The sequence below is a fragment of the Lepisosteus oculatus genome, chromosome 15 (assembly GCF_040954835.1).
Source record: "Lepisosteus oculatus isolate fLepOcu1 chromosome 15, fLepOcu1.hap2, whole genome shotgun sequence".
NCBI lineage: Eukaryota > Metazoa > Chordata > Actinopteri > Semionotiformes > Lepisosteidae > Lepisosteus > Lepisosteus oculatus.
Genome location: NC_090710.1, coordinates 29,257,694 through 29,280,895, shown reverse-complemented (window position 1 = coordinate 29,280,895; position 23,202 = coordinate 29,257,694). Strand labels below are relative to the sequence as shown.

Sequence of the window (23,202 nt, the reverse complement as noted above, 5' to 3'; positions counted from 1 at the left end):
TTTCTGTCATCACACTATGGGCCCTATTTCAAGTTTCAAACTGCCATTACCCACCTGATTATGTTATGGCTTTCTCCAGACAGAGCTGGCTTTTTCTTAGTCACATACTGTAATTAGTGGCCATATCATATGACTAGAATGATCAATTAACGTCTCAGACAGTCTCAGATTATTCAAGCTATTTTTTTTTCTCTGTAAAGATGTATATACTTTCCTTGACAGTGATTCCGGTATTTCTTTTTCTTTTCTTCTGAAAACGACCTTGCTTCGTATTTAGCTCTTTAGACTTTAACCCTTTCCTATTGGTGATAATATCACTAAAAAAACACTGAAGCTATTTTAAATTAACACATTCACATTAAAGACTACAAGAAATGGGCTTACTGATTTTATTTTACATTTTTAATGCATCTGAAAACAAAATCAGGAATTTTTGGTTTCATTCCATGTAAAGCATGAAGATTGCCGGGGTAATTCTGCAGCCGATAACCAGCCACTCTTTTGAAGCATTTTAAATATGATTCAGTCCTTGCCTCAGTATACACAGTACAATGCCAATTCAAAACTATTCAAAACAATTCAGAACGGGCAAATCCAGCATATTCTATCGAGAACAGTTAGAATATTCATTTTGACCCCTTTTTTATTAGCTGTGAATCTCTGTACTGGAGCCACAGTTGCTAATCAGGCCAGGTCTTATCATGGTCTAGATGGTCACCATTGAGTGGACTGGAGAGCACATGACTCTCAGGTCCACTTCAGCAATGCTGGCCCTCACTCCTAGAGCTAGATGGACTAGAGCCAATGGGGAATAATGCCTTAGCCAGGGTTCAACAGCAGAGTCTGCAGCAGGGACATCAATCCACCACCTCTCATGAGTCCAGAGACTTACCCACTATAACTCTGACTATAGAACACTATCCCACTCCCCCTGTAACTCTGAAATTAGATTAAATTCCTATAAGGAAAAAACTAATAATCTCTAGGTTGTAATCATTAATTTTATTTGAAGTATATTAAATGGTTTACATATTTAACTATGCTGATTTACCAAATCCTATACGATTTCTTTGAAACCTTCAGTCCTATAGGGGGAAACCCATTGTAGAATTATAGGTCTTAAGGAAGAAATCTCTGCGGATTATTAATTTCTTAGGAAGCTCACCAGTTGCCTGCACTCTGCGAGAAGGAGTAGCCACATCCACTGTCTGTGGCCGAGGAGTGACTATGTGCTTCTCAAGGAGCGATGGGGTTTTTGGAATAGAACTGGGTGGTGGAGAGGGAGCTCCTGTGCTGTTTAGAGTAACAGGCAGATTGAAGTCATATGCTGCCACCTGCAGGTTATGGAATCAAGAAAAAAATCAAAATGCAACTGTTCTTAGTCTTCCCTTCATTTGTAGTTTTAACATACGAATACATTTGTATCTTTTTATGAAAAATAGTTCAAGATAAGTAATTAACATTAATAATTAACATCGATATTTTTGTCATGAGATGGGCATTAAAACTGAAGATGGTATTTAAGAGCAGTGAATTTGGAAAACGTATATTGCCATGTTCTTGAAGGGAGAAAGATTTTTAATAAAGGCAATAAAGATTTTTTTAATCTCAGAGCAACATTTTAAGCATTACAAGTTTGTCTCTTTTAAAGATGAAACCTTTCATCAGTGAAAAATATCATGCAGAAAAAAATACAGTTTGTCATTCTCAATCATTTATTGTAGAAGCAAAATATAACAACTATCTGAAGTAATAATTTTGAAACAGGCAGCCTGCCAACTATTGCCTGCGGCATAAGTGCATTTCACCCACAATAGCTCATATTTTTGTCATTCCCATATGGAAAATGCAAATATGTTGCTACAAACCACTAAATTCTAGAAACATTAATACCTTTAGAAAATATATACTCTTATATGAAATGCACAACAACAGCATAAACAATATTAATCTTAGGTTTCAGTTCATTTTTACTTTTTATGCTGATTTTAAAAAAGTTACATGAAAAGTTGGTAGCATCTTTGCATCACTCAGAAGATCATTATTTTGTGTGCTGCACATGCACAGCGATTGTACAGAGTATTTCTTTCAGATAAGGTGTGTTCTTTCAAAAAAAGATCTGTCTCAATCATTTTAAATGGGAAACGTCACAGCACAATCTACTGAATGTCAAGAAAAGGTAACCCACTTATTCTGTCATATCCAAAAAATAAATACATATTAATATTTTATTCTCTCGCATACCCGCCAAAGCACCAGTACAAATGAGTATGTTTTTAAATTCGCTTATTTCAAATGGACCTCTTATTACTAAGAAATACATATAGAAATAAAAAATCATATCTTACCTCTTTGGGTGAAAAGATCAGAAAGCAATCCACCACTTTATTCCCTTCAATCTCTACTGAATACAGATGAGGCTGTTCATTTCTTCCTGTATGTACAAGAGCATGTTAGTTTTACTCAGTCTCAAAAATGTGACATCAGCCATCAAAACCACATAGGGTGAAAAGTGAAGAACTCTAAATTGGAGAACATAAGGAAAATGTTTTCACTGTTTCGTTTTTGTCTCAAGGCAACAAGATCCAATATCACTTTCCCAGGTTCCAGTTCATTAATAGTAAAAATAAAAATAAGGAGAAGAAGGCTCCACAGATGAAACATTGCTTTTCCTTTCTTTTCTTTTCAGCATGGAATAAACCCGTTACCTGTTCCTTTGCATAATAATAATAATGCCCATTTACTGAAATAAATCCAAAAGCCAAAATGTGAAAACTTCTGTAACTGTAGATCACTATAGAAAAAGACATCATGCTTCACCATGCTCAGCAATTTAAATTATATTTTTTATATTTTATAAACCATATTTGCGTACTATCTAGACACATCCAATATAAATTCTTTATCTCAGTAAAAGTACTAATTTAAATATCTGTAAATACAGTATTGTATATACAAATACTATATTTCATACTCAGGGTATGAAATGATTTTTAAGACTGTAAGGTGCCTTACTGTTGGGAATCACAAGTTGGTTATTGGAGTCTAAAAGACATCTGTTTTCGAAAAAAAACTTTGCATTGTATGTTTCAAAACTAGCTGTAAATACATTCACAGAAATCGCTTGATTTGTACAATAAATAAATAAACAACATTCTAGTTAAAGTTTGATATAGTTTGATATAGATTATCCTTAATCAATTGCATCAATCGCTGAATGTCACCCTTAGGAAACAAACCATGAAAATAATGTAGACCTCACTTTCATACTGTATCTTACTATTATTCTATGCTAACATTAAATATATATTCCTACATTCAATGATGTATGTATCCCCCCAGCTAGGCAGTTCTGCCACAGAGTTTTAATCTTTACAAAACATGTTCTCCGTGGTGTCAGAAAACGGAATATGCAAACTTATTTCCCTCTTGACACTTCTGTGAATGACAGACAAACTTCTGGAATCTTACTTTTTTGTAAAAAAAAAATATTATTCTCAGGACACTGCAGAGAACATTCTGTGAAGAAATTGAACTACAAATATACAGCTTTACCGGGACAATTGCCGAACTTTATTGCAAAGTCTGGGTACTTTGAGAAATCAAACTCCACTCTTGCTCTGTTGGAGGATTTGTTCCGAAGGCCGAATGGAATTGCGTGTGTAGAGCCGGAATGGACCCCATGGAAGTTGAAACTCTTCTGCAAAGTACAATAAAAGCAAACGGTTAGAAGCTACAGAATTAACAGTCCTACCATTTCAAAAGAGGCTTGTTACAGAATTGGAGGCTGAGAAGAAAATGGTCTATCCCTGTTCTTGTTGCTCTGATACAGCACTTGATTTCGAAGTTAGTATTCTATGAAACTGATTCTCAGTTGTTTTTTACTTCTTATTTGCAATGCCAGCAAAATGAGTTTCTGAGAACATATCTCACAGCTGTGTGACAGGAAGCAATGTCATCTACAATCTCAAGATGCTTTGGAACCTCCGGGAATGTATCTGAAATTGAAACTCATCTTCCTTGCTTGGGCACTTTGCGTTTTCAGTTTTCTCCTGTTCAGAGCATCTGTGATATTGCTTATTTTATGGGTCATTATGGGTAATTTAGAGACTATTCTCTCACATCGCATGTGCCACTCTTAAAAACATTCTTCAGCCATGCAGTTCTCTGCATCTTATCTTTCTGAGAACAAGGCAGATAAAGTTATACTGTATGTCCTTTATAACTTTACAGGTCATTATGTCCTTTCATCAACCTTCTGTGTCTTTTTCATGGGTAGTACTACATTCTTTATACACTTTTCATAAGCTTGGATGAGGCAGGGATTTAAGGGAACACGTGGCCTTTTGACTAGTCTCAAAGGAATGGCTCTTCTACACAGAAACAATCGTGCACTGAAGTGTGTCTCAAAGCAGACGCAGTTCAGTGGACAAGTGTACAGCTTAGGCCAGTATAGAAGAGAGAAGTGTATACATGTGGGTGAATTACAGAAACAGACACGACACCTCTTTTTTAAAGCCTTTTCAACTATTCTACCTGTGGGGACCCTTTTCACAAACATTGTTTCTCACAATATTCAGAACCCAAAACAAACAGCCTACTAAACTGTAAGTTACACAATGCCTGTAAAGGAAGATGTGCAGGTATAAATTTCAGATCCCGTCAACACCTCAATACGCACTTAAACATGCACTGAAAATAACTTTTAAAAAACGCGTAAAAATATGTTTGAAAGACTTCTCCAAGACCTTAAGGCTTTAGATTTTAGGTGCATAAAACAAAGAAGAATCTATGCACAAATTAGGTTTTTGGTTCAATTCATTTCAGAATATTTTTAAATATGAAAAAAATTGTGTAGCATTTCAGTATTTTCTCTGACAGAGCAATTATCATTCAAATGATAATAAAAGAAGAAATACATGTAAATACCAAAATATATCGATCCTTTGCTGTGATGTAAACATAATGGGTGATTTTAAGAACTGTAAGATGCCAAATTTATTTTAGGCAACTATCACTTTAAAAATCGAGCCAGATCATATTCCCAAAAGAGTAAGCACAAACTGTGCGCTCTTAAAGAAAGAAATCAGGTGAAGATGCAGTCTGAATATGTGATTTATGTGAAAACTATCACATTAGAAGGGCAACACATTAAGCTTCCATTATATACTGTAGTTACACCTAGTGATGGGTTACCCATTTAAACACAGAACTCAGCTTTTTCCATGAGATTTTTTAAGGTAAAGACTACTGAACTTCTACTTCAACTGGTATGTTAGTTAAAAAAACGGTAAAGCTGGTGCATGCAAGCAAATGACAATATTGTTGAACTACAGCTAAAACAACATAACTGTTGCTTCCCCTCAAACTCCTACTATAGATCCCATATTTTTAAATAATCCACTGCATTGCATTAATTTTGATAGTTCAATTAAAAGCTTTTTCATTATCTGAAATTTCTAAATTAGGTGTTTTTTCGCTTAGAATAAAATAGTTTTCCTCATGTTTTGTGTAAGCACTGTTACTGACAAAATACAACATCAAATCTATAGCTGTGTATCAGTACACAATTCTTAGAATTCAGACTACTAACATGAACAATATTTTGTCATTTTAGTTCATTCTTACCACATTTATGTCTACTTCAGGGGGTTCCACGGATCCACCTATTCTCAATTCCAGAGACTTCATGTTTCGTAATGCAATCTAACGGAAACGTAATTTAGTTTTTAAAAACTATATATGCTATCATGGCACAAAATTTAAAAAAACAGTCTTGTTTTAAAGTAATTCAGAACTGATGTATTATGTGAAGTTAAAGCTGACTTTTTGAAAGACACCGTATAAAAAAGCTACCATAAGACTACTGTGCAACTCATTGCTCAATCCAAGATTCAAGAATTAAATTAAACATTATTCTGTTTCTCAAATCTTAAAAAGTGAAAGGGCTGGAAAATGGAGCTTTCCAACTCAATAAATACTTCACAAACTACGTACAACTGAGCCCTCCCTTATATGCATTAATTATCCTTTCCATAGGTAAAAAGGCAGCTTAAAGATTTACACAAATTATCTTATTTGTTCAGTCCATTTCTTTTCTTATTTTAAGTTAAAGGCTACTTTCAAACTAGTGTTCCTTTCCAAATTGCCAGGGAGTGCAGTAACTTCGCAAGATTACCCTTTTTTTCCCTAAATGTTGATCAAAACGTATAACAATAGCACAGAGATTCCAGGTTTTCCTACCCCCCCCCCCAAAAGAATCTACATACCGTATCTACAGTTTGAATAAACAAGCACGAATGGATGCGTATCAGTGAGACGTTTAACCCCTGACCTCCACTCTGGTGTCGAATTTCATGACTGCGCCAGGGGTGAAGTGCACCCGGAGTTCGGTCTGACCGCCCACCGGCACGACCCCTTCAGAGGGCGTCACCATCATCCCGGGCAGCGGGTACACATCCAGGACCTTATGGAAATAGGCAATGCAATGTCTCCCACCCTTGCAAGTGCAGATTTCTAAGTCTCCATCTCAGAATTCAGTCATAAATTAAAAAAAAAACAGCCATTTCACGTATTATTCAACACATTTCTTTACATGTACAATACGTTACTTAAATAACATGCAGGGAATATGGGTTAAAAAATATAATGGCATAAGAGCCTACCTGAAAATATGCGTGGTTTTGACCTGTGTTTTGAAGAACAGCTGTTTTGACGGTGGTGAAATTGAGCGCAACGCCATCAAATACTAAGTGCTTCTTAGTCAACTGCACATTTGTTCGACCAATCTAGGGACAAATACACAGGAAATCTAATAAAATCATCATTATACGAATGACTGCTTTGTTTTTCCGATATCAAGTCCCATTGTTCTTTCATTTGCAAAAATTTGTAGTATCGAGATTCAAGATTAACTTGCCAAATGATATCATCTTTAGTTAAAATTACAATTACAAATGAAACATAATGATCCCAAAGTTTTGTAGAGATCACAGACAAATAATACTATAAACAAATAACACGCTTTATTCTCACATAAGTATCTGGTGCTATTTTAGCAGTGTGAAAAACATTTTTGGCTTATCAAACTGTGTTACTAGTAAATCATAGGAGATCATTACAGTTTATTAAACTTACAGTTGAGGTGAACATAACCTATTATACTGAAGTACTGTATGTTCCAGAAATTACAATGTTCCAATCTTTTTAAAGGAGTTTTTAAAGTAGTAGAGAAATTAAAAAGTTACACACCCCTAATTAATTATACACCAAAACTGATGACTTATCATTCACTAGCTGAACAAACCAATGAATGTAGATACTGTATGCCATGCTTACATCCCCTGCCCCTGACTTACAGTACGTGACAAAGCTACGACTTTCATCTATGACTGGTTTATATTAGTTTGGGAGAAAATTGATCTCAGATTGCGAACAGCAGTCTTTTTTCCTTGTATTTCACAGTCTTCAGCATTTTTCAGTATTAAAGTAAAACTCAGGCGAGCTGTCTATCCATTAAACATTAGCAAATACTGCCAGTGTGATGAAAGCTAAGATATCAAAAGACAGGAAGATGTACCTTGGCAACACATCTGAGCCTAGTGGTGTTGCCATGGTGAACACACAGGTCGAAGTGGCCCTCCTGTGGGGAGAAGTATGATGGATGCCACACCACTTCACACTCCAAATCCTTGTAGGCCTCCACTGCGCCTGAACATACAAAACACCGTCTTAGCACCTCACAATACCCTGCAGCACGTTACACATACTGTAAGGACAATCAAATCAAGGCACTTGTAAAATACAGAACCATTCAATGGAAACAGAAAGAATTAAATTCATCTGTCCATTTTATTCCATAAAAAAATAAGGGAGTGTCTCCCCCCCCAAAAAAAACTAGCAAATATCATTAATTATCTCTCATATTTTCTATTACAGTTGTTTAGCAACAAAATGCATTGCTTTTAGTTAGTCTGTGCAGTTTAAAGAAATTTAAAAAGTAATGGTGTTGCAATGAGTGAAAGACATTTACCGTTTCAAACCCATTGCTTAGCCATGAACTACACAGTTACTTCAGCACAAACAAGGGAATGGTTTTAAATCAGCCAGGAAACCAAATCAACAACTGACCCATTCGACCACCCCCAAGCTGGCGATCTGCACTCCACTCATTCACATCGGCATCAGATGTACCATGCCTTCAGAAAGCTGTGTTTTCTATTACTGCCAATCAAACTGACAAGGTGAAAAAATGACCATTTGACCAGCATTTTTCTGTGTATGCTTGAAGTATCACAAAGCAATAACTAAATCATTTATAACCAGTCTAAATGGGGTCTACATCTATAATATTATTGGGTCTTTTTGACTTGCACCTTAAGCATTCACCCAATCATTCCAGCGAAGCTCACTGCTTGGCCTTGATTAGTTTATTGTATTCATTTTAGTGCCTTTGTCCATTTTTCTGTTTGAGACATGTCAGATGGAGAAAGGTTCAGACAAAGCACAGATAAAACATCTTTGACTATACTTTATATTTGCAAGGTGAAGGCACACAAAACATGAAACAGCTTCAGAATTGATTTGACTACCAGGATACTTGTAACAGGCGAACATGCTTTCCTATATCAAAACATCACAGTCCTTTGGCACTCCAGTGCTCCCCCTGATCCTGGCAGCCAGATCATATGATTTGACCCAGTTAGATATTTACCAGTGGCAGGTCGAATGGAGAACGCTATGCCACGTTCAGTGATGATAGGCTTCCAGGTGAACTCCGCCAGGTGGTTTCTTCTGTTGTGTAGTGTGACCGTGGTTCTGTATCCAGACTCGGCCAAGAAGCTGTGCGTAGGGGTCAGAACTCTCTCCGAGGTAGACAGCTCCAAAGCTACAGGGATAACAGTGGCCAGAACCAGAACGTGGCCTGTATGCTTCTTGTTAACTGTGTAGGTAATCGACCTACAAAATGTTTGAAAAAGTCAAAGTATGAGGTTTTCAATGTATCCAATGACATACTACACATTATTTTTTCACCCACAAAGACAGGTAAAATATAAACAGTATATCAAAGACAAAAGCATCTACAGTATATACTCCACTGCTACCGAGATGTTGGCCAATATAGAAGTCTATACATCTCTCTCGTAAATGACTTTCATCCAGCTCTGTAAGCAAGTGGTGGCAAAAATGAGGGAAAGTAAGAACTAAATAGGAACAAAAACACAAGACCCTTGCATTATAATGGCTGTCACCACTTGTCATCTATTGAACTTCTTGGGATATATTCTTATAAATAAGAATAAATAACTTAAATAAGATCCCTAGAGACTACTCAAGGCAGCTACAGCACAAACTGTATAAGGAACATATACAGTACTGAGCTAGAGATGGCTGCCTAGTTAATCTGTGTATAAATTGCAAGATCCATTATTTAAAATTTAACTTTACAGAACTGTATACAAAATAAGTGGTACCAGATATAGTAGTGATGCAATATCTCACGCTGGAAATAAAAGCATCCATACATTTCAGAACTTACTTCTGGAACTTGCCCAATTTATTTGTCTCAAACACAAAGGGCAGAAGAGCTCTGGAAAAAGGTGGTACAACATGGGACAGTGGACTAGATTGTTGCAGCTCCTGACAATCGATCTCAGCCTGCACCCAGACGTGTACGGGCAAGTTATTGACAATGTTCAGCTGTCTTGAAGAGACTGACTGCACACAGACTTCACCAAAGTCTACAGTGGAAGGTCCTGAAACAAAACAATACTTGTGAACAACATACATATTAAAAAACATATAATAATATTTATATATAATATATAAAAAATATATAATATTTTTTGGCTTGGAAGAACAGTAAAAACATTCAAGATTAAGTATTGAAAAACATATACAGTACACAGTATATTGTGTAAACTGGTGAAATTCTTCTAAACTTTCAAAATGAACTCAAAACTTTTATAATTTGTAAAGGGTATTGACATTTTCTATACAGTGAACAAATACACTGATTTAAGATGGTGAACATATCCCTAAGAAACTTGCTCAAAGAGCTACAATGTTTTTTTTCTATACCCACAAGTTCTGAATCAGCAATTAATTTTCCTAGCTGGCAGGTTGGCAATGCACAGGAAAACAAAAAGGGCAGATACAATAATCCAACTCACCTAGCCATCAATCCATTAATCTTTAGACATGCTACACCCTCTGCAGCATCTAACAGGAGAGATGGTGAATCTCTCCCTACAGACACTACAAGCCTGCATGCTCTCAGGAGATTACAGTGTCTGCCTGATAGCCAAAAGAGCCCAAGGCAACTAATCCCAACTCCAGCAGAACTACCAGCAAAATTACGCCTATAAAAACATTGCTGATCTTACCAATGATAACTTGATGAAGTTGCTGTGCTGTTAAGGTTTTGCTGCAGTCTTCTATTTCTTGAGTGGTTGAAGGAATAACATTAAACCCTTCAGTGACCTGATCAGGCAAGAACATTGAGATGTCTTTAACCCACCATTTCAAAACGGAACAAAACATAGCATGGACAAAGATCATTGAAATAATGTCATTTTCAAACATTTATGCACGGTTTTACAGTTCACATAACTCCGTGCCAGGTTCTTAACCATACAAATAACAGTTATGATGTATTGATGGATACATCAAACAGTATTCTATGTATACTATTGTATATCTGCTCTGTATAAAATTTGTATCCTTTGTATCCTTTTGTATTTCTGATACAAAACCATCTCTAGTCCCTATACAGTAGGTTGCTGACTAGTACATATTTGGAGGGGAGGTCCCTATGTCATTTCCCAGAGATAACAGCAAATTTAATTAGACTTACACATCTGGATGTGGATTGTGTTTCTATTGCAGCCAAGGTACAAGTAGTTAAGAGTCTGCTTCTCCTTAGAGAAGGCCATTCTTCTTTTGGTTCCAATTCCATGTCACGAAGTGAAAGTCTTCTGGGCCGCAGTCCTGCCGCTGGTTTGATACCTATGTCTACTTCATCTTTGACATCCGCAAGCTCTCTAGAGACCAAACGAGATTGCTAATAATCAACCTGTTTTCACAATCAGCAGTACAATCCTTTTTTTAATTTATCATTCATTATCAAACTCGTTCTGTGTTTAGTGTTATGAACACTTCTGCACTATGTGATCTGGAATTTGCCCTTAATGCATTCATTCCTTTTGCAAGTATGGGATGATAAAAACCTCTGTAAAATTGTTGCAATTCAGGACACTGTGGGAAATACACCTCATGTCTCCTTCAATGTTTAACAGAAGTGGCCATTTTCTTTACAATTAAAATAATCTCAAAACTTCACTTGTGACTCTCTCACAATCAACTCTCATAGAAAAATGCTCTTCCTGCTACTCTTAGCCAAATACTTCTACAGTCTTCTTAATACATAAGATTTCACTGTCATTATTCTGCTTTACTCATTACTAACATTTTGATGAATAACTATATGACACTCATTTATTCTGAATCTTGAGGACTAATGTACTGTGCATTAAAGGCCATTAATTTTGTAGTTATATTTCCTATATTTAAAAATGAAGCTAATGGAAAATCAGAGTCCTCTCACTACTGTTCTCAGATAACAGCAAATAGGGTTGGTCTCTTTCATTTACAATCACAACCTTTAGAGATCAATGCTCTTTGATTATATTGGTTATCAATTTCCAAATATAGGAAACTACATCCTCATTTGCACAGTTAAGGGGGTGGTCTTTTTAGCTGCAACAATGATTGCATCAAAGAGACCTACGGTGGTACATAGATGTCAGTCCAAAAAAAGGCATTCAAGGTTTAATCTAAGTGGTTATACCTTACACAAAATTGGCTGTATTGACCCTTGAGAAACTGAAAATGGCATTAGTTACTCACTAATCTATACACAGTAATTTTAATATGCAACAATTGTATTCCAAATTAGTCAATAAACTATTATCTTAATGAAAAAGAAAATTCAATGAAAAGAAAGAAAATGCATTGACCACCATACAGTACCTTTCTTTTGCCTTTTGAAGACGCGTTTCCCTCAGATTCTGGATGAACTGAATGTAATAATCTTTATGTGCTTTTCTCTGCCTCTCTTCTTCTTCGGTATAGGCAAAATCTGGGTCCACGTAATTGTACCTTTCCACTTTTGTAAAAATTGACCTGAAATAAAAAAAAATGTGAAAGGAGTCATTTTTTTTAAAATACATCAAGAGTTAAAACGCAGGCTCTGCACATACACATACTGTACCTGTAGTGCTCATTTCTGGAGTGAGGCCGTATACTGGCAGAGCGATCATTGGGAAAAGCTATCAGATAGTTTCTGTCCAAGCTCCTGCTTCTCTTCTGGGTGTGAATATTTGACTTAGTGGCACTTAGCACTGCCATCCGAACTGAGGCAGAACATTTAGCCAGCTCATCTGTGCCTACTTCCACACCCTGCCCTGTTTCATTGGTGACTGCAGGTGTTATGCCTTAAGGTAAAATACAAAAGTAAACATTAAAATTGATTGTTTCTCAATATATATGTATTTGTGTTGTTTGGTAAATAGTGACACCTATTGTCAGTACTGTGTGACAAAACAACCTACTTACCTCTGTTAAACCTGGGTTGTATCTTTCTGGTTAGAGGTTTGCAGATACCAGTAAAGCTAAGACTTATCTGATGAAAAGGCCTGAAGGTCATCTGAATGGAGGAGCTGTCCAGCACAGACACCTGGCCCAATATATCTATAAGCTGATTCACTTTAAAAGATCCTATCTGATGTGGTGCAAAGGAAAACATTACATCCTGTAAATAAATAAACAAGAATTAATTTGACACCCCAAGAAGGCTCCACAGCCAAAACATTGTGTCTCTTTGTTTTTCAGCAGGAATAAACTTTTACTTGTTCCTTTGCACCCTACGTATGCTGACACAGCTACTTACTTGAACTACTTAAACAATAATTATTTTCTTTCATTGACTACACAGCTCAGCGATCACTGTATTACTAATTTTAATTGGAAAAAACTAACCAAACCTCTTTCTCACCTCTTGTTTATAACTCTCTCCCCTTGTTTTCCCAAAAAAGGAAGTAGTCATTAAAGTCTACATTTTTATTTATATTTCATTTTATAATATGTGAAAAGCTGTGTTTGAGCACGTTTTTACAAATCTGTGCATGCACTTACAGAACTCAATTTCATCATTAACCTACAGAAGCAATTGTATTCTCAAACCCCAGAAGACTATAACAGAGGGACATCTAGTGGCCACATCTTGATATTGCAGATTATAAATCTCGATCTTGAGTGCATGAGTGTGTGTTTCACTGGACACACCTTCACAATTTATCCTTTAATCCAAAGTCCCAAGAAAACATGTTGCCAAGCAATACATCTGTATTTTTGAATATTTTGTTAATTCAAAAATGAATAATGCATTATCAAAACCTAGTCTAAAATACTGTGAACAGTTTTGGACACCCCAATTGGTATTGCAGTACTGGATTCAGTCCATGTATTCAAAATTCAAAAAAGGACCAGAGGTGGCATTAAAACTAATTCAACTGATTTCTACAGAATTATCAGTGAAAATCTAACCAGAAGAAACATGTAAAAACTACAAGTGCATTTAAAACTGAAAATAAGAGGCACAAAGGGTTGTAGAGGTCTAGAACATCCTAACCAGCCAACCTCTTGACAAGGACATCATTCAAGAAAACATCTGGATTCTTGACATTCTTGGGGCCTTTAGATACTGGCAGCCAAGCATCTTAGATGCACCAAATGGCTCCCTTTCAGTTGTAACTTGTTTTATATTCCTATATTGCACTGATACTTCTGTAGATTGTAAAAATGTTGTGCTCAGAAGTATGATGCTTAACCCCAACCACCACAAACACAGCCATATGATTTTTATATATTTCAAATTGGAGAACATTCAGAATTGCCGACCTGTGGAGATCATACCTTCCCAGAAGATAAATGTAATACTAAGAAGAGAAAAAAATATTTGTTTACATGTGTTACGTCCCAGTGTGTGTTCTCTGTGTTTTTTTTTCTGTTATGTCCACACTGCTGACCCTTGATTGTTGTCCCTTCCCCATTGGCCCACCATTACACCACACTTTCCGTATGATGTCATCATCAATTAGCTCTCAGCCAATCAGAACTCATTTTATTCACTATATAACATTGAGGCTTTCAGGAAGAAAAGGCCTTTCGTTTGACTTCGGTCCCGTTTGGTTCTGGTTATTGCTTTGGCTTCGCTTCTGGTTATTGCTTTGGCTTCGTTTGTTTTGCTTTGTGTGTGTGTATTCTCGTATAGCTTCGGCTTTGTTGTTTTGTTGTTTTTTTGTTAGTTTCTTTGTACTCTCGTTTGTTTGTGTATTTATCCTTGTTTTGCCATTACCTTGCCCCAGTGTTACATGTTCAACTTTTGTGTTCTTTTGTACCCTGCTCCTGTTGATTACTCTTGTTTTCCCTTATTTGTATTCCTGGTTCACTTGTGTTTTTGTGTGAACTTTTGTATATAAGGTTAGTTTAGGTTGTTGGGTACACTTAACACACTTAATTGATTTAGTATTAGTAACACTACTTTAGTACGGGTGAGTGCCGTTTGTCTTGTATGGTTTTGGGTAGTCAGTGCAGGTTAGCTAGGGTGTTGAAGACGCTGAAGACCGTGTGTTTCGGGTTTTCTTTTGTAGTCAGATTAGCTTTCCCTCACTGTCCTAGCCAGCTCCATTTTGTTTGTTATTTTCATTCCTTTGGCACCACTCTAGTTCCTTACCCTTCTTATCAGGCTTCCTAGTCCCTCACCAAAACCCCCCTGCTTCCAAAAGAATTATCCTAAATGTTACACCCCTATACCCCTAGACACTTGGGGATGTAACAACATGTTTTGATCCAGGTCCCTTTGATCCCTTTTTCATGACTTAAAAGGAGTAAAAAAATTAAAGATTAAAGTGATGCTATACATTATGCTCATTGAAATGGTTGTCTTCTTCATAAAGAACTTAGCTGTTGATACTATACTATTGCCAAGATAGATGTCTGATCTGGCAAAATATTTTTCAATAACACTATGTATAACAATAGAAAAAAACAAACAAATATTACCTGCTGCAATCCAGCATCAATTTTCCCTTTTGAAGGAGAGATGATGAAATTTGCAGTTTTACGGAATTTAAAGGCCACAGGAAGCAAGGTGGATCTGTTGTTGAGCACACAAAGGACATCAACACGTTCCCCCATATGGCACTCATCAAAACTGAAGCACGGTCCTGGAACAGGTATCAGTGATACTGAGAGCCCAGTCCCTGTTATGGCTAATTCAACGCAGCTCCGTTTATTATCTGAAGAACACATTAAGAAAAGAGTAGTAAAAACAATAAATAAATAGTTAATAAAAATAGTAAATAAAAACGGTGATAAAAAGCAACTGCTTAATCTCAGATGTGTCTACTGAAATTGCTGTTGTAGAAAGTGCACATACTGAAGGTACATTTTTATCAACTATTTACCTGATTAAATGCAGCACTAGAGTTACAGGATTGATGAGGCATAATAGGAAGGTCTGTATTTTGTCACCAAATGGAGTCAGTGTATTTGAATAGGAAAGGAAAGCAAAACGAATATGCTTCACAAGAGCAGAATGCATTAAAGGTAGAATTGAGATATGGCTTTTTTGTAACTTAAGTAAATTATTCTAAACAGCCCCAGACTTTTTTGTTTACCTCTGCTGGGAAGTATTCCATTGACCTCATGCTGAATGAAGCTATCTTTGCTGCCAACAATCTCAAATTTCATGAAAAGGGCATAGTCCTGTTTTGCAGGCTCAGCAGAATTAGTGTCATCTCCATTATCCCTAGAAAAGAGGGAAGTGAAACCATTCAATTAGTAGAACTAGCTGTAAATAAGCAACTTCTAACACTCTAACAGAGATACAGTAAGTACTCTGACGTTTTTATGACAACAGCAGTCAACATATAGTAATACACCGACTATAAAAAATTTAACCCATTTTAGTGCACTCATACCTGTATGAATAATAACTTTTATTAGAACTCTGGTTATTCACTTTTCTAATCATCACAAAACGATAAACACAGTATACCCTTGGTTTAACGGACTAATGAGGGAAGGGGTGCCCATTATTTTTCGAATGACCATTAAATCACAGTTAATGTCTTTTCAGCTGAAAAAATATACTATTATATTAGAAAATGTATACTATTTATATGCTTTCTTAATATATTCCGACTTTTTTAACACATGAAATCAACACAGTCAATGAAAATTGTTCCTGTGCCCTTTTTATCAAATATATAAACGCTCTACTGTGTCATAATTGCACTGTATAAAATTCACTAAAGCATAGGAAACACAAACAACACCAATCGTAAGCAATGCACCTACCCATATACTGTAGGGCACCACTGATATTCTTGAATATTAAACTTATGTAGGATTAATTTTTACTTTGATGTTTTTTATTTGCACATTCCCCTGTTATTTGAGGAAAAGACTAGTATTTCTGTTTTACAAACAAAATTCCCCTCTAGCAGATTCCGCTAAATCCAAAGTCTGTTAAACCAACATTACTGTACTGTAATGATACAGTCGTGAAGAACGCCAGAGGAAATACAAAGAGGATTACATGAAGCGAAACACCTGACAAACCTGTTCTATAGGAAAAAACGTACATATTTTATGCCAGAGAGTTAGAGAGTTTTGTTTATGGTGCGCTATTTCATTTTAGAATTATAATTAAGTTCCTGAATTTTCTGTATACAGCACTCTTCATCTCCAAGAATTCCAAAGCACGTCGGGTGTTGGAGGGGACCAACCTCATCCGCGCTATAGCGCAGCACCCACCTGGACGACATGCAGCAGCTACACAGAGGATTAGGCAAGGGAGTGGGAAATTACCTCACCAGCTGAATTACGTTTAGTCAGGCAAGGTACAAGTAGTGCAAGCCCAGAGCAGAAGAGAGCTGGGACACCAGCAATAACATCCTTAGGCTTCCTTAGTGCTACAGTATGGGAGGTTTAATGACAGAGAAGCCAGGACCTCGGTTTAATGTTGTGCTGGATAAGAGGGAGAGCACCTCCTCACAGCAGAGTAAGGATCTGCGCCTGTGGCTGGAAGGTCGCCAGTTCGTATCCCGCGGCCAACAGAGGAATCCTACTCCGTTGGGCCCCTGAACAAGGGCCTTCACCCCAGCGGCTCCAGGGACGCCGTATAAATGGCTGACCCTGCGCTCTGACCCCAGCTTCTCTCCCTGTCTGTGTGTCTCGTGGAGAGCAAGTGAAAAGACAAATTCCTAATACACGAAATTGTATATGGTCAATAAAGTGATCTTATTTTATAGTACAATATGTCACCATACTAGGGCACTGGAAATCCTAATCCAGAAGGAGGAATGCCATCTGTAAATAAACACCACTTACAGCAGCAGCCTGGGTTTCATTAGCGCGGGGATCACCAACCCTGGTCCTTGAGAGCCCTAATTCAGCAGGTTCACAATTAACTCACCATTTACAGAGATGTGGAATTAATCCACGGCAATAAATTAAACAGATGATTTGCTAGATTGGGCAATTGTCAAATCATTTCAGTCTAAACTTTCAGCACTCAAGTCCCAGAGTTCTCTTCATTGACCATACTGCTGGCTTGGATCATCAGCAGCTGACTGTTGTTGCCAATCTTGTGACCTGTATGACTAACTGGGGCTCTCCAGGAGCAGGGTTGGAGACCCCTGGCTTAGAGGTCTACTATCGCATTACCAACCAGGCCCAGCTCTGCCTACCTTCTGAAATCTGAGTTGATCAGTTTACAGTGTGGAAACTCTACTGCTTGGTCTTTACTTGGGTTTTGCTCATTTTTCCGGTTATTATTATACCTGCAGTAGACGGGACTGAAGCATAAGGAGATTGTTGTCTTTTCATAGGGACCTAGCTTCCCTTCATTGGGAACACAAGATATCACGGCTGAAGCGTCCACTTCTTTAATGTCGTTTCCCAGTCTCATTTCCAGCAACGCGGCATCGGTGCTCTGCTCTGTATCAGTGCCCTAGTAAAATAAAAATGCGGCGTTATAAAAACATAAAAACTGCATTTCAAACAAGCACTCTGCAGTCTTCTCCAAAGTAAACTGCAATATCAGGCGAAATGAGGTCCTGATAATCGGCCACCAGTATTAACAAATGTGCTGTGACATGAACCTTTTTCAACAAATATACAGTACATTCCCACACACACTACTATAAAAATCCAATTATTGATTAAAAAATCAACATTTCATCTAATGCCCTTCCTCAAGTGATGGCTGGTCACAGAAAATGAAAACTGTAGGCTTTTTATACTAACATGTGATTAGCAGGACATCTTTTTCCAGTTACGTACTTACCTGATATACATGTAATGATATACACGTATCCTTTCCAATTACTGTATGCAATTAACAAGCTTTGGTAGAACAAAATGTGTCTTTTTAATCTATAAATTAGTATTGGAGAGAATTATTAATGAGTGCAAAGAGTATAGTTGTTTATCAACGTTGTTTCTTGGGTGTGGCTATTCCAGCTCCACAAAATAACAGTTAAAAGAGTGAATAACATTTTATGCCATGATCCCTTATCATTATACTCAAGAAATTAACCCTTTTATTTTTTTATTTATGATTGCTTGGGTCCGAATTGTGATTAACCAAGGAAAAGAGTCACTAATTATACCATATTAAAGGCCAAAATTGGCTACATCTTTCTAAGAGAAAAGATGGGCCTTCAAGCAAAAATAATAAAAAAGAAAATGTTACTACAACAGACAATTTTAAAATGTTTTATATGGCAAAAATAATCCTATGACAAAAAGATTACTGTAGTATCTTTTTTAATCATTTTTATAGACATTGTTTCCTTGTATTTTTTATTTGTTCATGGCAGATCCATAACACATTCCTCCTCCACCTGACCCGCGGCAGAATGACTAAACAAGAGCTCTTACCAGTTCAGCACCCACAGCGTCATCTTGCAGCACGGCCACCCAGTCAGAGGCCTGGGGGCTGTTGTTGAAGAGGACCACTCGCTGCAGCTTGGATGTACCGAAATAGGCCGGCCCGAACCACACACACTCGAGCCTCTTCTCGCTGGTGGGGTCCAATACCTCTAGAGCCTGCTCCACCACGTCAGCTTTTATCTGTAAGACTTTGTCCTCACTTCTCTGCAGTTGAACTCTAACGCAACAAAAGGGAAATTAAATGATAATAATAATAATAATTGCTTACACTTATATAGTGCTTTTCTGGACATTCCACTCAAAGCGCTTTACAGGTAATGGGGACTCCCTTCCACCACCACCAATGTACAGCAACCACCTGGTTGATGCGACGGCAGCCATAGTGCGCCAGAACGCTCACCACACATCAGCTCTCAGTGGGGAGGAGAGCAGAGTAATGTAGCCAATTCATAGAGGGGGATTATTAGGAGGCCATGATTGGTAAGGGCCAATGGGATACCACACCGACAAGCCCGAATGAGTCAATGCTGTACATCCGCATGATTTTCTTTACGCGAGTAGTTTTATGTACCTCCCTGAACATGCAGACCCATACAGACAACAGCTCTTCACAATCTTTGGGTTCTACTGGTCACAGCATGAAAACACACCATCTCTGCACTTCATCCATAATTTCATCTCCCAGAAACGAAAGTTTATTTGCTGGTTAGTGCGTTCTTATTCATTGCATAGCAAATATGTTCCGAAGTGGATGATTTATACACGCTTTAAAATAACATACAGTTTGGTTTTGACAAACCTTACAGCAATTTGATGCATTTGAACTATGACTTTAATATATCTTCAGATTTGAAAACCTATAATCTTTTACATTACACATATGATACTTTATTACAATTGCCTATATGCATTTGGGTAATCCCTAATTCTAGTTTGTCTCTTTGCAAATAAAAAAATAGATATTTAGCAGTATATAGTGCAACACAAGCTAGGGTTTTGCACCTACAAACTCAGCAACTATACTGTAACTCCATATATTTTGATTACATTTTCCTGAGGTTTAATTAGTATGTGAGAACTTTCCTGTAAGTCACATAATTCCAAAGTGCATTGCTATTTTAAGAATAACACTGAAAAAGCACATGAAAACTGCCGTTTTGCACCTACCTTGCTTGTTCATTGACAGTCCTTGATTGATGTGTACAAAACTCAACTCTAATTTTCTGAATTGTTTCAGGCTCAACAGTTCCGCTGGTGGGTACAATGGTGATAGGTGATGCCCCTTTGTATGTGATTTTGAATGTGCCTATAGTGATACAGTATTAAGACAAATCAGATAAAATAAGCTGGACAAAACACTTCATTGACAAGACTATGAAAAATCATTTTAAGCAATTTAAAATTTCAAATAAGGCCAGAAGAGCCTGTGTTCTGAACCATATCACATCTATCATTCGTGAGAAGCGATGAAAACTTATCTGTTTATGTGTCCCAATCTACAGTAAATTTAAAACAAAAGCATGCCCTGCATCAAAAATAACAGAGACACATTTTGCAGGGCTGGGTAGCAAAATGGGGATTTTAACTAACATTAGTCAGTAGTGAATACAAATGTGATGGGTCTACAAAAAGACAATGTGATTATCATAATGATGTGATCATGATAGTGGTTAGCATTCTTTCCATTTCCAAAATAGAAGACACCGCAAGATTTGGGAGTGGAAGACGTGTGTTCAATCACAAATTGAAAACTCTAATGCCATAAAGAATAAAATAAGCCATTTGTACTCTTATTCAATTTAAGCAGTCTGCAACCAATAAAGAACGTTTGAATAAAATATGATACAGCAGCTGTACAGCTAACCACCACTTACTGTACCTTGGCTCTATATTTTGGCAGTGTTTAAAACACAGTGGTCTGGCCACCCTGGCATGAGTTACCCAGTGATGAGTTACATGTGGTAAATGCAGTATGTTTCTCAAACTCTATCCAACGTGCACAATATGTCTACAGTGTTTTATTGCTACCGAACTCTCATTTACTCCACGTCCCAGTTTGCTTACCTCACTGCATTATCTTAATAACAGAATTCAAGAATTGTGTGATTTTGCATGTTTTGAATTGTTAAGCACAGTTACAGTCATTTGATTGAAAGTTCAGTTGTGGTTTCTAACGCTGTACTAAATAAAACTATAAGTGAATCGGTCAAGGGCCTAGCAAGTATTTTTGACTGGAGGTTTTTTTTGTTATTTGGATCACAATTTGAAGCTGCTTCCCTAATTCTTCCCGGCAAATGCGAACTGGAGGGCATGTCACTGTAGGCAGCACAGAACCAGTCTCCTGTGTTTTGGAGGATTTTACTGTAAATGTACACAAGACTATTTGCACTGCAACCACATTCGATCTGGTCCAGGCCCTTGTGTCAAAGTAAATGACAGAGGCAGAATGTATGAAGCGTAACCACAGAATGATCAATGAACAAACATACATCATTTTATAGTCTTAAATCATTAAAAGAATAGTTTAGGGTCCAACAGAATCCCGCAGTAGATGGAGATTACTTTACGAAAATGTTCTCAAGGAACAGCTAATCCCAAACGATACTCTGCACTCTCAATGAGGTGGGACTTGACAGAGTTGCTGACCCATAATTATTAATATACATAACTGTCTCTGTGATATTATCTATCAGAGAAGACTAAAGCAGTTTTGTTGTTGTAAAGTAGTACCCACCAAATTGTTAGACGTGTTTCTGAAAATTAATTTAGGAAGACCTAAAGGGCTATCATAATAAATATAAATAGGAATAGATTGATATAAATAGATACATATTATTGGAAAGGCAAAGCAGGGGATAAGTTGTTTTTTTTTTTCAATTTACAGGAGGGGTGTAAGGGCGAAAATTGTAATAAACTTACAAAAGCTTTAGGTATATATTTTAAAGTGTATTTTGCTGAAAAACTGTGGATCGGAGTCAAAGCGGGAGCACAGTATCGGGAGTGTACTGTAAATAAAACTCATTTTGAAAATATTTGTATGCAGCATCTTCTATTACCTGGTGCAGATCCGTGGTTCATAATTTCAATCTCCTTGCTGATAACCTTACTGTTTGCCACCACGGTGCCAAAGTCAACTTCCAAGTCCATCTCAAGAAAACAGGTCGGGCAAAATCTAGCGAAAAATAAATAAATTGCCTGAGAACGAGTTATCAAATTGAAGCAACACCGTGAAGCGAGCCTTTTCTACGGTGTGTTTCGACTGGAGAAATTGGTTCTCTTTCACTGATAATACAACAGGCCATAAAATTCACAGACACACATACGCTAAAACAGGGATCTCAATGACATCTTCTTCGGATAGGAGGATCAATCTGTCTCTGTTGTTTTCATCTGTCTCCGGAGAGTACTCCACTGTTGCAGTCAGGGACAGTCCGGGAGCAACAGGTTTGTCTGGGTTCAACACCGTCAACCTGAAGAGCTGATGAGACAGATTTTGCTTTTAGTCTCTTCTCGGAGCCTAAGAGTTAGCCTACATGTTAAACACTATTACACGTTACAATCCAGTCAAAAATGCTCCATCTCCACCTTCGTGTCCAAAATATAACCTTTAGGAATCAGACAAAAGTAAAGTATCGCAAGGTAAATGAATGCCATGTAATTAACAGTGAAATATAAAGCCGATGAAGCTGAAAACACAGAGACGAGTTTTTAAAATGCAAGATACTTACTGTACATGTAGTTATGCGGTATGATTAAACAATGCAAATTAACTTATAGCTATTGCTAATTATATATAGGCCTATGCAACTTCCTTGTCAAAGACAATGTCTGTTGTGCTACGTGATAACGCTTCTACCGTCCTGACTTATAAATGGGGCATTAGATCTGACAATTTGAAAAAAAAACTATACCTTGGACAGAGGTCCGTGTATTCGTAATCTTTTGCCAGATTTGCTGATGTTTTGAACTGTCACGGAAGCTTTGTACAATTGTCCGGCTTTGGCGTCCAAAAACTCCACAAACGGAGGAGATATTCTCACGCCTAACACATCAGCCTCCATTTCCATCCTCTTCGGTTTCGAGGTTAAACAAGAATGCGGCTGTGCTATACTGCTATACTATATCTTTTATATCAAACAGTGCACGTCGGTGTCCTCTCTGTGCACGTTTCCAAGTGCT

At 37.2% G+C, this 23,202-nt stretch overlaps 1 protein-coding gene across 4 annotated transcripts in view; it reads right to left on the bottom strand.

Moving 5' to 3' along the window:
* LOC102694899 (cilia- and flagella-associated protein 47-like) overlaps window positions 1–23,202 on the bottom strand; it is a 208,134-nt gene extending 184,932 nt beyond the window's left edge. For all 4 annotated transcript variants that reach the window (XR_011181613.1, XR_011181614.1, XM_069178726.1 and 1 more), the window contains exons 1-22: window positions 22,935–23,202; window positions 22,347–22,501; window positions 22,080–22,195; window positions 20,191–20,329; window positions 19,012–19,240; window positions 17,910–18,079; window positions 15,741–15,871; window positions 15,124–15,359; window positions 12,616–12,811; window positions 12,272–12,494; window positions 12,031–12,183; window positions 10,856–11,042; window positions 10,386–10,482; window positions 9,539–9,755; window positions 8,714–8,958; window positions 7,580–7,710; window positions 6,666–6,788; window positions 6,335–6,466; window positions 5,629–5,706; window positions 3,556–3,700; window positions 2,349–2,434; window positions 1,166–1,334 (exon numbers count right to left, since the gene is read on the bottom strand). Coding sequence is in view for 2 of the 4 variants with exons in the window: in XM_069178726.1 (XP_069034827.1) it covers window positions 1,166–1,334; window positions 2,349–2,434; window positions 3,556–3,700; window positions 5,629–5,706; window positions 6,335–6,466; window positions 6,666–6,788; window positions 7,580–7,710; window positions 8,714–8,958; window positions 9,539–9,755; window positions 10,386–10,482; window positions 10,856–11,042; window positions 12,031–12,183; window positions 12,272–12,494; window positions 12,616–12,811; window positions 15,124–15,359; window positions 15,741–15,871; window positions 17,910–18,079; window positions 19,012–19,240; window positions 20,191–20,329; window positions 22,080–22,195; window positions 22,347–22,501; window positions 22,935–23,090 (3,514 nt within the window). In the remaining 2 variants the exon portion in view is untranslated. The remainder of the gene's footprint in view (window positions 1–1,165; window positions 1,335–2,348; window positions 2,435–3,555; window positions 3,701–5,628; window positions 5,707–6,334; window positions 6,467–6,665; window positions 6,789–7,579; window positions 7,711–8,713; window positions 8,959–9,538; window positions 9,756–10,385; window positions 10,483–10,855; window positions 11,043–12,030; window positions 12,184–12,271; window positions 12,495–12,615; window positions 12,812–15,123; window positions 15,360–15,740; window positions 15,872–17,909; window positions 18,080–19,011; window positions 19,241–20,190; window positions 20,330–22,079; window positions 22,196–22,346; window positions 22,502–22,934) is intronic.